The 14,586-nt window shown below is 33.7% G+C and overlaps 1 protein-coding gene across 15 annotated transcripts in view; it reads right to left on the reverse strand.

Moving 5' to 3' along the window:
* Positions 1–14,586, reverse strand: part of PPFIA2 (PTPRF interacting protein alpha 2) — a 334,088-nt gene that overhangs the window by 28,458 nt on the left and 291,044 nt on the right. For 14 of the 15 annotated variants that reach the window (XM_068667342.1, XM_068667357.1, XM_068667387.1 and 11 more), the window contains 4 exons: positions 14,199–14,228; positions 13,219–13,349; positions 12,549–12,703; positions 6,633–6,726 (listed from right to left, as the gene is read on the reverse strand). In XM_068667342.1, coding sequence (XP_068523443.1) covers positions 6,633–6,726; positions 12,549–12,703; positions 13,219–13,349; positions 14,199–14,228 — 410 coding nt within the window. The remainder of the gene's footprint in view (positions 1–6,632; positions 6,727–12,548; positions 12,704–13,218; positions 13,350–14,198; positions 14,229–14,586) is intronic. The other variant, XM_068667351.1, reaches the window with a different exon arrangement.

Below are 14,586 nucleotides of genomic sequence, written 5' to 3' on the forward strand. Positions count from 1 at the left end.
AAAGACATCTTTATGTATGTCTCAAGGACCAGAACCCAGTCCAGCCAAGGAAAACCATGGTGGCCAGAGTGTGCAATCCTTGACTTCATCAGAACACTGAATACCTCTCCCTCTTCCACTGGAATGAGAAAATGGAAAATAATAGGTAATGAATCAAGAATTGTTTGCTAGAAAGGAAGGAAGAACTAAAGAGCAGTCTAAAAGCTACCTACTACATCAGATAATTTCTCATAGATGAAAAAAGAAGGAAGGAATTAAATACAAAGTTTGAATTTTCCTAAAGTTTCAGGAAAGATTGAAAAAAACAAACAAACAAACTTGTTTTAAAAATATTCTTCAGAGCTACTGTAAGAAAAAAAATCATGTACATTTAGGATATAATGGTGTTTAATAAGCATTAAGTATTTGGGAACATTAGATGGATAGCACAGAAAAAGACCTTAATTAATCCAATTGGATTCATTTTTTGAAATGTGTGCAATTAAGAAAGTCATTAGAAACAGCTCTTTGTATACTGAAGAGGACAGATTATTTGTAGTCACAAATACACTATGTCAAATTCTAATTGGAGTTGCACACATAAAACCTAATTAAAGAGGCATTGTGAGGATTCAAAAGGAACTAAATGATGACTACAGTGTTTCAAACTCTTATTCCACAAAAAGATCTACCTTGACATATTTTATGTTGATAGGGATCAAAAAAGTTTGATTTTCTATAGGCAAATCTAAGTCCAAGTATTCTGTTTTATGTTATCAATGTGACTTAAATGTAGATTACCAGAACAAGAGGTGTATTTTTTGCAACTTTCTTCTCAATCATCTCTCAAGTTTTGAAAAAGATATACAAATGAAAAACATAAAGATGGTTTCAAAAACACACACCTGCTTTTAGGTAGAAAGGGACTAAACTCAGTTAGTATAATATGTTCTTCTGTTAATATGGAAGTAACTGGTGCTTGATGTTCATATGACTAGTCAGATGAAACTTAGCTGCATTGTGATTCTCTCAGGTTAGTTATAAGGTCATGCATACTACAGATTTCTTTTTACACAGTAACTTTACATGCAAGAATTACTTAGGCCTATTGTACAGGACTTTATTTGTGTATGTAAGCATATGCGTATGTCCTCGCTTATCAATGCTTTTCTGCAATCTGATTGAGTCAGGAGTTTGTACCTTGCAAACAAAATGTGGAGTACTGTGGAGTAAACCTCTCCAGAACATGTTCATGGGAAATATATTTATTTTGATTTTCCATGGAAGATATAAACCTTACATCTTAAGCTTGTCTTGGAGACGTGAGATTAAAGGATTTATGTTATTACACCGATAAAAGAAATAAAAAAAAAAAAAAGAGATTCTTATCCAGAGTCAAATCAAACAAGCATTGTAGGAAGTACTGGGAATTTATCTGCTTTTGAACAAGAACCCTGTCAGTATGATCCAGTTAATGGTTAGCTGACTAGCATATAAAGTTTCTTCATGTACATAATTTATGTATAGGATTTAGGACTACTGAGAAAGTGATGCCATAGACCAATTTCAAACTGTACTAGCAGCATGCATAAGGTCAAATCCTCCTCTGTGTGGCAATCTAGGACTATGTAGCAATTGAATGTCTCTCAGACCTTACCTTATGTTAGCACTTTGCATAGGATGAAACATGCATACCCTTCCTTCACTGTCAATTGCCAGGTTAGCAAGAAGGACAAGCTTGCAAGCAAAACTTTCAAAAATGTAATCATAATTTTGAAGGCGATTACATGATTTCTATGTAAAGCTGTATCTCAGTATGGATACTATTATTGTCAGTTAAATGTTTTTGTTTGTTTGTTTGTTTTAAGTTTTAAAATGATCATTGCCAAGCTTACTTGTTTTCCATTTCTAAGAAATATTTTACTGTAGACTGCACATGAAATACTAATTATAATGACCAATCAGACACACTGTTGTGCAATATAAAAGGCATGTATCTTTCTTCAGTATGCTTCTTTCTTCAGGGAGATACTTATGTTCTGATATATTGCATACTGTTGCAGATCAAATCAAACATTTGGAAAGGATATGTATCACTGGCACTTTGCAATTTGAAAGGCAAAGCCTAATTCATTCAACTTTCTGTGCTACCTAAATATGTATTTGCCATTAATGAGGCCTTTCAGCAAACATGATTTAGTATCATTCCTTAGCAAAACTCCTGTGGAATAGTAGAATTCAGCTGACATTCACTAGAACAGTTATAGCAAAAAGGGAAGTGTATCTGGATTCATTTGTTGACAATATTCAAAGTTTGCTGAGTTAATTGTTAATATAGATTTGTTATAAAGGGCTAAAGTTAGTATCACTCGATATTTTAGCTACAAGGACAGTAAAGCATAGTTTCTCCTAACTGCCTCAAAAGCTAGCTGAGGTAAAGTCAGTGGGGATATGTGGTTTTTATAGGGGATGCAGATTATTTGATTTTAGGCACCATATTAAGTACCCTTCTTCTGAGGTATGTGTGGGGGACACACTTCAGCTACCCCAGAGGGCACTACACACATGCATCCGAACCCTCCATGAACCTCATGAGTAATGATAGGAACTGGACTAGCCCAAAAGTTTGTATGCTGGCTACCAGCTTGGGCTTTGATGAAAACCCTGAGCATAAGGCAAGACCAAGTTACAAGCACAGTCCTATCACTTGGTACAAAAACACCCACCAAGGCCAATGCTATGAACAGCTGGGATAGTGTGTGTATTCACAGCCACTGAGAAATAGTAGCTGGAGTTCCTGACTACAAAATTCAGAATGAGAAACTAGTATCAGTTTATTTAACAGGGAGACTGATTAATCACTAGAAAACAAACAAACAAACAAACAAACAAACAAACAAAAACAACTAAGAGAGAGCACCCATCAACAGAATAACACCCTAAATGCTCTAAATACCTATAACATATGTTTTTGTTTTCTTGGACTGCATGTTCAATTTACAAATAGTAAGGCTTAAAAAAAAAATTAACTAGATCTATCATGTATTTCACCTCTGTGAGTAAACATTTATGGATGATTCAGGCAACCTAAGCTTATTTTTTCAGATGACTCGAGGAACACGATGGGGTCTAATTTAAAAAAATTATACACAGCTTCCTTAATTTCTCTTTGATGCCTTAGGAGAAACACTTGTTACAGATATATTTACTGTAATAACCAAATGTTGGATGAAAAGAGATTCTTGTTTGAGGTTTATAAATCTGACATGTCATTGAGACAAACTGATAATTACATTTTAATGATGTCTAAGTAGTCAATTGAAACTGAAAGAAATTTAACATCTAAATAGCATTTTCTAAGCAAGAAGCAGGAAAACTTTGAAATTTAGGTTAATGACACTATTATCACTGGAGAGGGATTTGGTCTCCAGAAATATCATATTCTCTCAAGAAACTCTTTAGAGTGAAATGTATTATTCAGGAATCTAGTCTATGCATATAAATTGTGCTAAAATAGTATAACACAGTGCAGTGTGTTTATAACTCCAGGAGGCCAGAGCAGGGTCAATGCATGTGCTTGCTATTTGGGGAACAGGTAGCCAGGACATCTGGGGACCATTAGTACCTACTGGCTGCAACAGCTCACAGTTTGAAACATAGTGCTTCTCCATCCTTATGTTAGTGGGCAAACTTGCTAAATTACTGATTCAACAAGAAGAAATACATTTTAATGGGAACAACTACCTTTATTTATTTATTTATTATTATTATTTTTTTTTAACTAACTAGCTAATTTCAAATTCTGGTGAATTTTGCCTGAAGCTAATGAAAACTGTGAGAATGTTCTGGCTAGAGTGATGAGTCCCACCTTCGGTTTCATATCAAGGGGAGATCCCTGGCTTTCCTACATCAGAAGTATGGCTTTTACCACTGAACTGAAAGAAAAGTTCACTGAGCCATTAACACAAGTTCAATATGTAGTATTATTCCCATTTTATAAAAAAAAAAAAAAAAATTGATTTGGCTCTGGGTACACCGATTTTTTTTTTTTTTCTCTAAGTGACAAAGCCAGCATAAGCAAAACTCTCCCTGACCTGAAATTTAATACAAAGGAATGCTCCTTGCTTTATCCTGTCTTTTAACTATTCCTCTGGTAAGCCTGGTTCCCTTGGGATTTTGTGTCCTAATCAAAATTAGCCAAAGAAATCCTCAGAAACTGAGGTGCTCAGCTCATTCAGTTTCAGTGAGACTGGGATCATTACCCCTGTGGGGTTTGTAGGGCCTATTTAGCAATAAGAACAAGTTAAACACCAGAAATTAAATCTTACTGCTACATCATGAGATAGCAAATTATTCTCAAACTCCTCATATTATCTTTTACAAAGACATCATATAAATTACCATCATCCTTAACGTTACTTTCTCATTTGCATTACACAAATCAGTAATTTTATAGTTACTGTATGTTTCTGAAAGATACTTCTAGGGGTAGTTATGCATAACTAAGTGTTGGCAAAAGTGAACCTGACCTACTGAGACAAGCTTGTCATTAAAGTGACTTTCTGGACTGTTTCAACTGAATACTTTGCAAGGTAAAACATACAAATACATGACTGCATTTTTTTACATGGAAATGTTAATTTTCGTCTACCCTATTGATAACTCACATCCTAATGACAATGCTACAGTTGAATCCCATGTATCTCTCTAAAAAAATGTTGATTTTTTCCTGTACTACAGTTCTTCTACAACTACATATTCTACACATAAATTACCAACACATGGCAGTTATGATAGAAATGTCTTAACATTTATCTGATAGTAAATTAAGATTAATCTTAAAATCAGTCATAAGGATACTGAAGTGAGAAGCTATGAACATACCTAAAGTAATGGGAAAAAAAGATCTTTGTAACATAGGTATATAATTTATACCTATCACGGTCATTAATAATACATTTCAGACTGGATAATAGTCATAGTCACAAAGGAAAGGTTCCTTTCCTTCTAGCAGAGAGTACTTTGATTACACCTAATCTGTAAGGAACCAAGGACAGACAGACACAGGAGAGAAAAGGAAAGACTTGAAAAAGAAGACAGCATGGAAAAGTCTCATTATGTGAGATTAGACAGAAGTCTAATAACTGATTACCTATATACCTATTATTTCTAGACTGAAAACTCAGTAGGCACTGTCATATATGAAGTAGTATGTGTCAAGTCTTATGATATTTTATCCAGTTTAAATAACTGTTAATATATGAAAAAATGAACACATTTGTCCATTTGTCCCTTCAAAAATGGTGCTGTAGTACCTTCAGTCCTCATAGCTGGAATATAGACAGGAATTACCAAAAAATAAAAAATCACTGAAAAGTGAATAGTATTCTTTATGCTTACTAGAATTTAATAAAAAGGTGTAGTAATATACTCTTTACTTACATATATTTCTAAATGAATAGGGAGTGATAACAGATGTATGGATAAGAAATCCAAAGACAAGACTCATCAACTGCAAAATCCCTGTGAATGTTATTCTGAGTTTCTTAATTGAATTTAAAACATTTCTTTGTCAGCTAGCACAATGACTGCTTCTCTATCTTTAATTGCTAAATTGAGGTTAAATTAATCTGAATACTTACGTATGTACATTACACAAATATGCACAGTTAAAGACATATTTCATCAGTAGCTTGACATGAAAGTAGTGTTTAAAAATATTCTACATATAAATTCAAAGAAAAGCTGAAACATATCCCTTGCTTTTTTTTGGATTAGAATTGCTAATTCTCTTGAAACTTTGCAAAGGAATATTAAAAGACAGAAAGACATGAAAACACCATACATTTTAAAAATTAGGTTTTCAAAATTAAATAACTAAATAATTGCACTAAATTATGGATGAAACATAAACCTGTTTGTGTACTAAAAGAATTTTCAATGTCATTTTATTTTTTTTTTTTCTCAGACACCATCTAATTACACTGGAACTGTGATGCTGCCAAGAGGTTTCCTTTGTGTTTGTAGCTTTATTTTGACAGTTCTCCTTAGCTTCTGGCAGCTGTTATGAGTCAGTGTACTGGTTTTACAAGTAGGTACACCAGAGTCAGCACTAAGTTATTATATGATTTAGGTGAACAACAAACTAGGTTGCCATTTGCTGACAAACACAAGAAAGTGAAGCTGTTAGGTTTTATGGGAAGCCCTTAACTTTTATAGACAGAAATAATACTTTGTTCAATGGGTAATGCAAACAATCTTTTCTCTGTTCTGAAAAATTCATGTAGTTAGTCACTAAAATGGTTCTTTCACTGCTTGCCTATTTTTTAAGAACTGTAGTTACCAAATGATAAATAATTAATGACAATGTGAAACAGAAAATGTCTCTTTCTCTTACTGTTTTGCAAATGAAACAATATTACACAATTGACAAAATTACAATATTTTTCCTATATTTTATATGCAGCTTTAAAAACATTTGCACTGGGAAAAAAAAAAAAAAACAAAAAACCAAAAAACAACACACATGGTAAGCGATAAACAGTCCTAGTAGATGGTCCTGCCTCTCATTATACATCTGCATAAAAACAACACAAAAACTGACATTAGATTCAAGTATGAGCCAATACAAGAAACTTAAAGGTGGTACTCACTTTTTCTTTAGTCTTCGGTCTTTTTCTGCTTGGGTTCCAAGTTTGCCCAATCCCAGAGATTCTTGTGCTGCTGCTTCTGTTTCCATATAGCCTCCTGTGTTGAAAAATGGAAAAAGGAAAACAAAACAAAACACAAAAAAGAAGAACAACAAAAACAAACATATTTTCCTACATCTCTTTCCCAGTTGTTCTCTCAACCCTTCAATACCCATTCTGACCTTCCCCTAGTCATCTATATTTTCTTACTTAATTCATGGCAATTACTGTTTGTGGAGAACATCTAATGCTGGCAAGTGTTTGCTACATGGAAAAAAGTAGAAGGAAAATTTGCTTCCTCCTCATGTTCAGCAGAAATGTATGAAAAGGGCACCCTGGTCTTCTCCTTTGCTTGTTTGACTCCTAAGTATCAGTCTCATGGTCCTGAGTGAGCAATGCCTTCATGATTTTTTAATCTTAGTTGGGAAACCTGCAGATGAAAGTACCTTCTCAAGAACTTTATGATTATTACTGAAATAATATAGCATCAGTTAATGACATCATGCTAAGGTCTTCACTGTGTCCTCACAGAGAGCCTTACAGTCTTTGATGTCATTATCCTTCCAAACTCCTAAACCAGGGATGACATGAGGAATTTGTCAGAGGAGTAGAAAGCCTTCTCCTTGGAAAAGCCCCCTAGACGCCCAATCGCCGTCATGCCAGAGTAACTTGAACTTGCTTCAAGTCACAAGGAAAAGCTGCAATAAGCAAGGACACCTGGACCAAACTATAATCATATTATCAACTGTGGACAAAATTGATATTGTTAATCCATACTGATCAAAATTATGTCTGTTAATATGAGAAATGTGAGACTTTTCCAGTGCAGAAGCTGAAAGATACTTTTTTTTTTTTTTTAATTGCTGCTTGGATTCAAGGTAGAAGTGAGCTGCTCATGGAGTTACCAGCACACAGTCTCCCACCTCTGGCTCTAAGCAGCCCTCACACCTGTACGTGCATCTGCATAGACACAGTGGCTGCAGCACTTCTTTGAAAGCTGCTTTCTGCTGTGCTCCTGTTCAGAAGTGGCACAGAAAGACAACGTTACAGGAAATGCTGATGCTTTTCTCCATTTGTGACTGGCAAATTCTTATTTTTCAACTAATGGATAGTAAACAACTGTAGAGTGGACACCAGGATAATTAGGACAGCACAATATAAAATAAAAGATTTCTATTTTGATTCAGGGATTTTAAGCATAAAATGAAGTGTAAATGGTATCTAGCAAAATATCATCACAGGTTTTTGCAAATCACATTTACATGCATTTCAACCAAATGGGAACAAAACCAACTGCAGTATTATTTTATGACATTAAATTATAAAAACCGATATTCAAGCAGCACTTTCAAAGCAGGTGTAGTTCTACCTCTACCACTGGCTAGATGGATTTTTTCTTCAATAAAGAGGGCACTAATTTTCCACATCTCATGATGAGAATGATGCCTCCAACCACAAACACAAAAACCAAAACCATATACTGTGCTTATTCTCATCTGCTTTTCAAAGTCTTACAAAATATCTCATCAAACGTTTCTTGCTGACTCTGAGAGAGCAGCTTACCAGATGCTAGGTGTAGATGGTATGATGGCAGTGCAATGAGGGATTAAAATCATAGAATCATTGAGGTTGGAAAAGACCTCTAAGATCATCTAGTCCAAACCTTTAAACTAGTACTAAATTCCACCACTAAACGATGCTACTAAATTCTACATCTCAACATTTCTTGAAGACCCAGGAATGGTGACTCAGCCACTGCCCTGGGCAGACTGTTTGCCTCACAACCCTTTCAGTGAAGAAATTCTCCTAATGTTCAATCTAAAGCTCCCCTGGCACAACTTGAGGCCATTTCCCCTCATCTTATCACTTGGAATCAAAGAGCAGCACCTTTACATCAGCAAGATTAAACAGAGAACTGGCACTTCACTGGCTGTAACCAGATTTCTGGTTTTGATTCCAACAGCTTTCTTTTTCAACCTTATCACAGTGAAATGATATAAATGTAACTGGTGTCTCTTCAGCGTGACAGAAAGAAAAAAAAAAAACAACAAAAAACACCTAAAGTGAACTGCAATAGCTTGTAACTATCAATCAAATAGCTAACACAGGCTTTCTATTGATTGACTGATTGAAGGTCCCCATCTGGTCTCAGTTTACTGTTTGTTATAAATCCAGTTCTTCCTCTATGACTGTAGCATCTTGATGAAAGGCAAGATATGTAACATTCAATAGCTATCCATCTAGAACGTCATTCTTCCTTGACAGCACCATTAGATCACCTTACTTCTTGTAAGGACTAAAGGATATGGGGCAATATTATTCAACAACAGACAGATTTGCTTACTTTCCATTTTAGAAAGTTAATCTGTGCTTTTGACAGAGCTAGAAAAAATAACAAGGCAGTGATACTGCAAATACTCTTTGTTCAAGGCTTATGTCCTATCAGCATCAGTGCTGCTATTACCACTTCACTTAAGGAACAAAACCTGTAAAGTTCTAATGCTCAAGTATTTTGTTCAGAGAATTTTAGTGCTACAGCTCCTACCTTCCTTTGGCAAAATAGCTAATGCAGGAGAATAGTCAGTGACTTGATAGAGCTCTCTGTTCACATACTGATCAAGCTCAATGAGCCACTCTGAGGATGACTGTGACATTAAATGATAACTCTCACACACTGGAAAGTATTGTCAGCATACTAGACTTTACCACATGACAAACACATCTGGGCCTTTGAATGACCAGGGCACATTGTATCGGATATGGTCATTGTACCTGTTTGTATCTCAGGCATGCAGATGACCATGGTTCTGAACAAACTGATCTTGATGATATGATAGGCCATACAGATGAACTAGACCAGGAGGTACTAAAAATCCTTGTGATATATTGTTCTAGGGACTAGAATATTTTAATTGTAAGATGAGGAGAATATGCAAATGTGTAGTGTGGTATTCCCCAAGAGAGAGGGGGGGATAAATTTAAAATCGAATAAATTCAGAAAATTAAATAAAAGACACCCCTCCCCCAATTATTAACAGAAAGCTTGAAGGATGTAGAAAACTGGAATCCTGATTCTAAGAAAGATATCCTAAGGCTTACGCTTGCCTTTGAACAATGATACAAGTGGTTTAACAGAGATGATAAAAATAGCAAATTATGAAAATAATTATGAAAAAAAAAAAGGTGAGTTTAGCAGTGGAAAACTAAATTTTGAAGGTAAAGTGGATAAAGGAAATCTTTTGGGTGACAGCCTGGATCTTCTGAAGTTAATGGAACTTTGGAAGTTCCAATATTGCTTCTTAGATGAGAGTATATATTACACAAGATTTTAGAGACATTATGGAACCAGCTACAGAAGTATTATTTGTACATGCAGTGTATAATAATGTCACTGGGATCCTTAATATCCCATGCATTGCCATAAATTTTTAAATTGTTCCTTTAAGCATAATTGTGTGCATGTACAAATATGCACATAACAAAACAAATTAATGTTTCTGAGGCTCAAAATCAGGTTTCTTGCCTCTGTACTACTCAGTGTTCTATTGAATAAAAGGTATTTTCCATATTCATAAATATAAGTCTGTATCTATATCAAATCAGAATAAGTTTAATTTAAGAAAAGAATCAAATCATATTCATTTATTGATTTTTAATTAAAGAATTAGGTAATGAAAAACATATAAATATACTAACTGCAGTGCAATGATGATATGACTTACTATTTAGGTTTTTGTAACATTATTTTACTATGAATAGAGCTATTAATTATATAGCTGCAGTGATATTGAACCTATCATGGAATTAATTCAACTACTACCACTATTTTAATTTTAGTTTATTGTCTTTAAACAATTACTGAATGGATACTGCCACACAAGTTTTTTTGTCTTTTGTTATTTTAAAAATTAAGATGAAGAAAACTATTCTGTAATTCAGCTGCTCAACAATGTCTCTTAATTTCTTAAAATATTTTGTTCTTTTTAGTTACTGTAAATTTTTGTATATGCTTTTAAATCTAATTTGCTTAATTAAAATGTGCATTGTACTGAAATCTTTGCTACTGAGCTAAAAGACGGTTGTCACAAAAAACTCATTTAATTGCAAATCTTCACTAATAGCTAATAGTGTAATTTCATGAACTGGTGTTGGGAATTACAAACAGGCTTTATCCAATTACGCATATGGCTTATTAATCATGTTGGCTATTATAAGAAATTAATCTATTGCCAGATTATATTGCTCCTGAGGCAATCTTTAAAGGTGTTATTTTATTTGTGTTCATATAGCGAGGAATTGCAGGGAAGACCAATATATTTATTACATCTTTGTCCTCCGTGTTCCTGAGTTACTGTGAAATCACAAATTATTATACATAATCCATCAGTATTAATAAAATTAATTTTATAGAATGTAAATTTGAATTAATACCACAGACTAAAGTTATAAAATTCTCCATTAATGCAGATGGCGACATGCAGGTATATTTGAGAGATCCATTTAATGGGATCCTGAAGTGCATTAAACTATGAAGATGATTGAATAAATCAGTTTTATTCTTACCGTAGTAAGGAAAAAACAAATTTAAATCAAGATTAGAAATTATTATTATTTTTTAAAGAACACAATATAAATAGGAAAAAGGTTGGGGTGTAAATGGAGAATGCTCAGTCCTTTGATTTTACTCCGATATTTTGATCCTAACTTTGCATAATCTTATGTTGTAGGATTTTATTAATGTGTTTGGTAGTTGCATAAATTGTGATTAGTATTCTTTAGTATCATATATTAATATGAATTTATGTGGTATTATTATTTTTTATTTTTATAAAAATAAAATTATTATTTTTTATTTTTATAAAAATAATAAAAAATAATAATATATATATATATTTAATGTATTTTAATTTATTATTATTTCAGGCCTATGCATCATTTAAGCATTTACATTTACTGCAAACCTTTAAAAATTTTTGTAGGTGTTATATGGTCAACATGCCAATAAAAATTTAGTGCCTCACAAAGCTGTACTCTGACATCTTTGTGACTAGAAAAGAGATATTATTTCGATTTTATTTTACTAAATTTATATCTGTGTGGCATGCACCTGTACGCTAGTCTTAATCTAGGTAAATCAGATAGCCTAGCAATACAGACTGCAGCTAAAGATCAGGGTACATGTAACTATGAGCCTGTGCCTTAACTGTGACTTAACTTTCCATTGCTTTTTCTACCTAAATGAAGTTAAATACCTGTTAAATAAAGTTGAGGCATGACTGTTTTTTGCATTTGGTGTGGACATATCTCATGAAACATCACAGAAGAAAAATTTTGCTAGGCATGAATTAGACAAAGATCTTGGCTAGGGAAAAGGGCAAAAGAAATAGGAGAAAAACAAGGTATTGTCATAGGCAGCATAGCTAATTGCAAAAGTACAGTGAGGAGAGCATTGAAAGGCACTAGCAGATATCTATTGACACACTGCAGTGAGAAAGGCAACTACACCTGCAAGGATTTTCCATATCACATACTTACACCCCTTAGAGTAGAGTGTATACTTAATTCTCTCTTATCTCCTCTTCATGTTTGATTATTTGAGAATACTCAGTCTAATTCAAGAAAGTAGTGAAGCAGCAGGCTCAATTAAGAGGGTAGTTTTAATTTGTGCTAGTAATTTGTGTCAGAAGTCTTCTTTCATTTGTGTTACAGTCATAGCAAACTCCTGACATATAATTAATGATAACAATGGAGTCTAATGGGAAGGTTCTGCCAGAGTAAAGAGAACAAAAAGCAATTTGGAAAACTGAAAAGAAGCAAAAATTAGAAATGGAAAAATGACTGTGAAGTGGTAACCTTGACTCGGTACCACAAATTTCTTACTCAGCTGTCCAAGTCGAGCCTTCTCTTTTTTACCAAACAAGCGTCCTATTGAGGACTTGATTCCTTTCTTCTTGGGAGCTTTGTGCAGGGAGTCCTGACTGCTATTGACACTGCCAAGACCAATGCTTTCCGGCTCCAGTGAAGCAGGCAAACTACTATGAGTGATAATAAAGAAATAGAACAGATAACAAGTTGTTATTATTATTATTTAATTTTATTTTCTTCTGAGCAGCTCTGCAAACAAATGAATTAGTTATAATTTAGTAATATTTTTTCCACAAATGAAATTAATAATCACATCTTGCTCCTTAAGTGATCTAGTAATATGTAGAGCAATATGAGACTGGAAATAAATATTTTTAATTTGCTAAGAACTGATGACAAATACAGGATATTCCTCATATTTGTCTTTCTAGGATTTGCAGGATCACTACCTCTAGTAGTGATCAAAACTACACCTTAAAACAGAAATATCTAGCGTTTGTTTTAGCACTGAAAAATATTGTCAAGGTCACATAAGAGATAAAGGCAAAGGTTTCTTTCATGGTACAGGAAACAATTACCAAGAAGAAACATGAAGAGATAAGGACATTTTAGAGTAAACAACATGATTTGAAGAGAGTGTTATGTGGTAAAAGTGTTGTACTGATGCATGGTATGGATATCTTACCTTCTGGCATCATTGTGGTATGAAGAAGGAAGGGTATGTGTCATTCTAATAGCTCTGGGTGTTGGAGGAGGAGAAGTTTCACATTTGATTGTGGCTTTATCTTCACGCCCATCTTCTTCAACTACTGCAATCTGGGGGATAGATACTACATTGAGAGCCAAATGGCTTTTCATGAATTTTTCAACATACATTTCACAAATTTGTCAATTGAACTGAAGCATGTTTGGATTCAAGGGCAGGTTTTTTTTTTTTTTTTTTTTTTTTGAACAAATTGTAGGGATTCTTATTGTTTATAAAGACCACTGGGAAATAACAAAATTGCCTAAACATGGCTGCTTGAAATACATATTTGAAAGGACAGAGAGTACACTTGGAGACAAAATTAATTTCTTTTATCCCAAATGGGTTGATCCAGTAAAGGTCTAAACATGAAAATAACCTTATGCATGAGCAGGCCTCTTTCATTAAGCAGGATTATTCATGTAAACAAAATTCTCAGGGTAGTAAGGGAGAAGGTAAATATATAAACAAGACTACTCCCTCTGCAGCTTGTTAAGTGAATGGTCAGAGCACTTGAAAGTAAACATGAAAAAAGGAGTTTTGTCACAACAAATAATAATTTAATTTGAATACTGTCTCCTCTCATGTAAAGATAATTACCATACTCAGCTCCAGTTCTGCAAATACCTTTATATTGCTCTGCAAGATTTCAAGCAATCTGACTGTGTGCCGACACTTTGCTTTTAACTGTATCTCCTTTAAGTGTATTCTGTAGTGGCTCCTGCAAAGTATCACTACTGGGCCTTGATTCTTGGAGTAGCAGTGACCCCTGCAAGCCTTTCAAGATAGTCTTAAAATTCAAGTATTGGATGAAAAGTAGTGAAAGGGGTGCAGCGCCTGGGAAGGAACCCATTTATTTAAATAGCAGAGGAATATGGCAAAAGCACTCTCCCAAGCTTTTAAAAAGCCAGTGTCAATACCTTTCTCCGATGTTTCCTTAGATCGCTTGGCTTAAATTGGTGACAAAAGCAGCAACAACAAAAAAGAATGATTAATAAATCTTATTTGAGCATAACAGTGCAACACACTTTTTCTTCTGACATTCAGAATCATGAAATAGATGTTTAATTAAAGACTTTAAATTAATATTTTCAATTTAATAATAATTTATATAAAATATTTTATTTAAAAATTTATAATTTGTATTTATTTAATTTAATAATTTAATATTAATATATAATATGGCAATATTGTATACTGATTATAAATGTGGTGTCATAACTTAAGATAACCCTTTATAAATACAACATCTGTGAAAGCAGTTCTTTTTTCCCAAAGTTACAATCCCATTTATTTTCATAATTTTAG

This window comes from Anas acuta, chromosome 1, assembly GCF_963932015.1.
Source record: "Anas acuta chromosome 1, bAnaAcu1.1, whole genome shotgun sequence".
Classification (NCBI taxonomy): domain Eukaryota; kingdom Metazoa; phylum Chordata; class Aves; order Anseriformes; family Anatidae; genus Anas; species Anas acuta.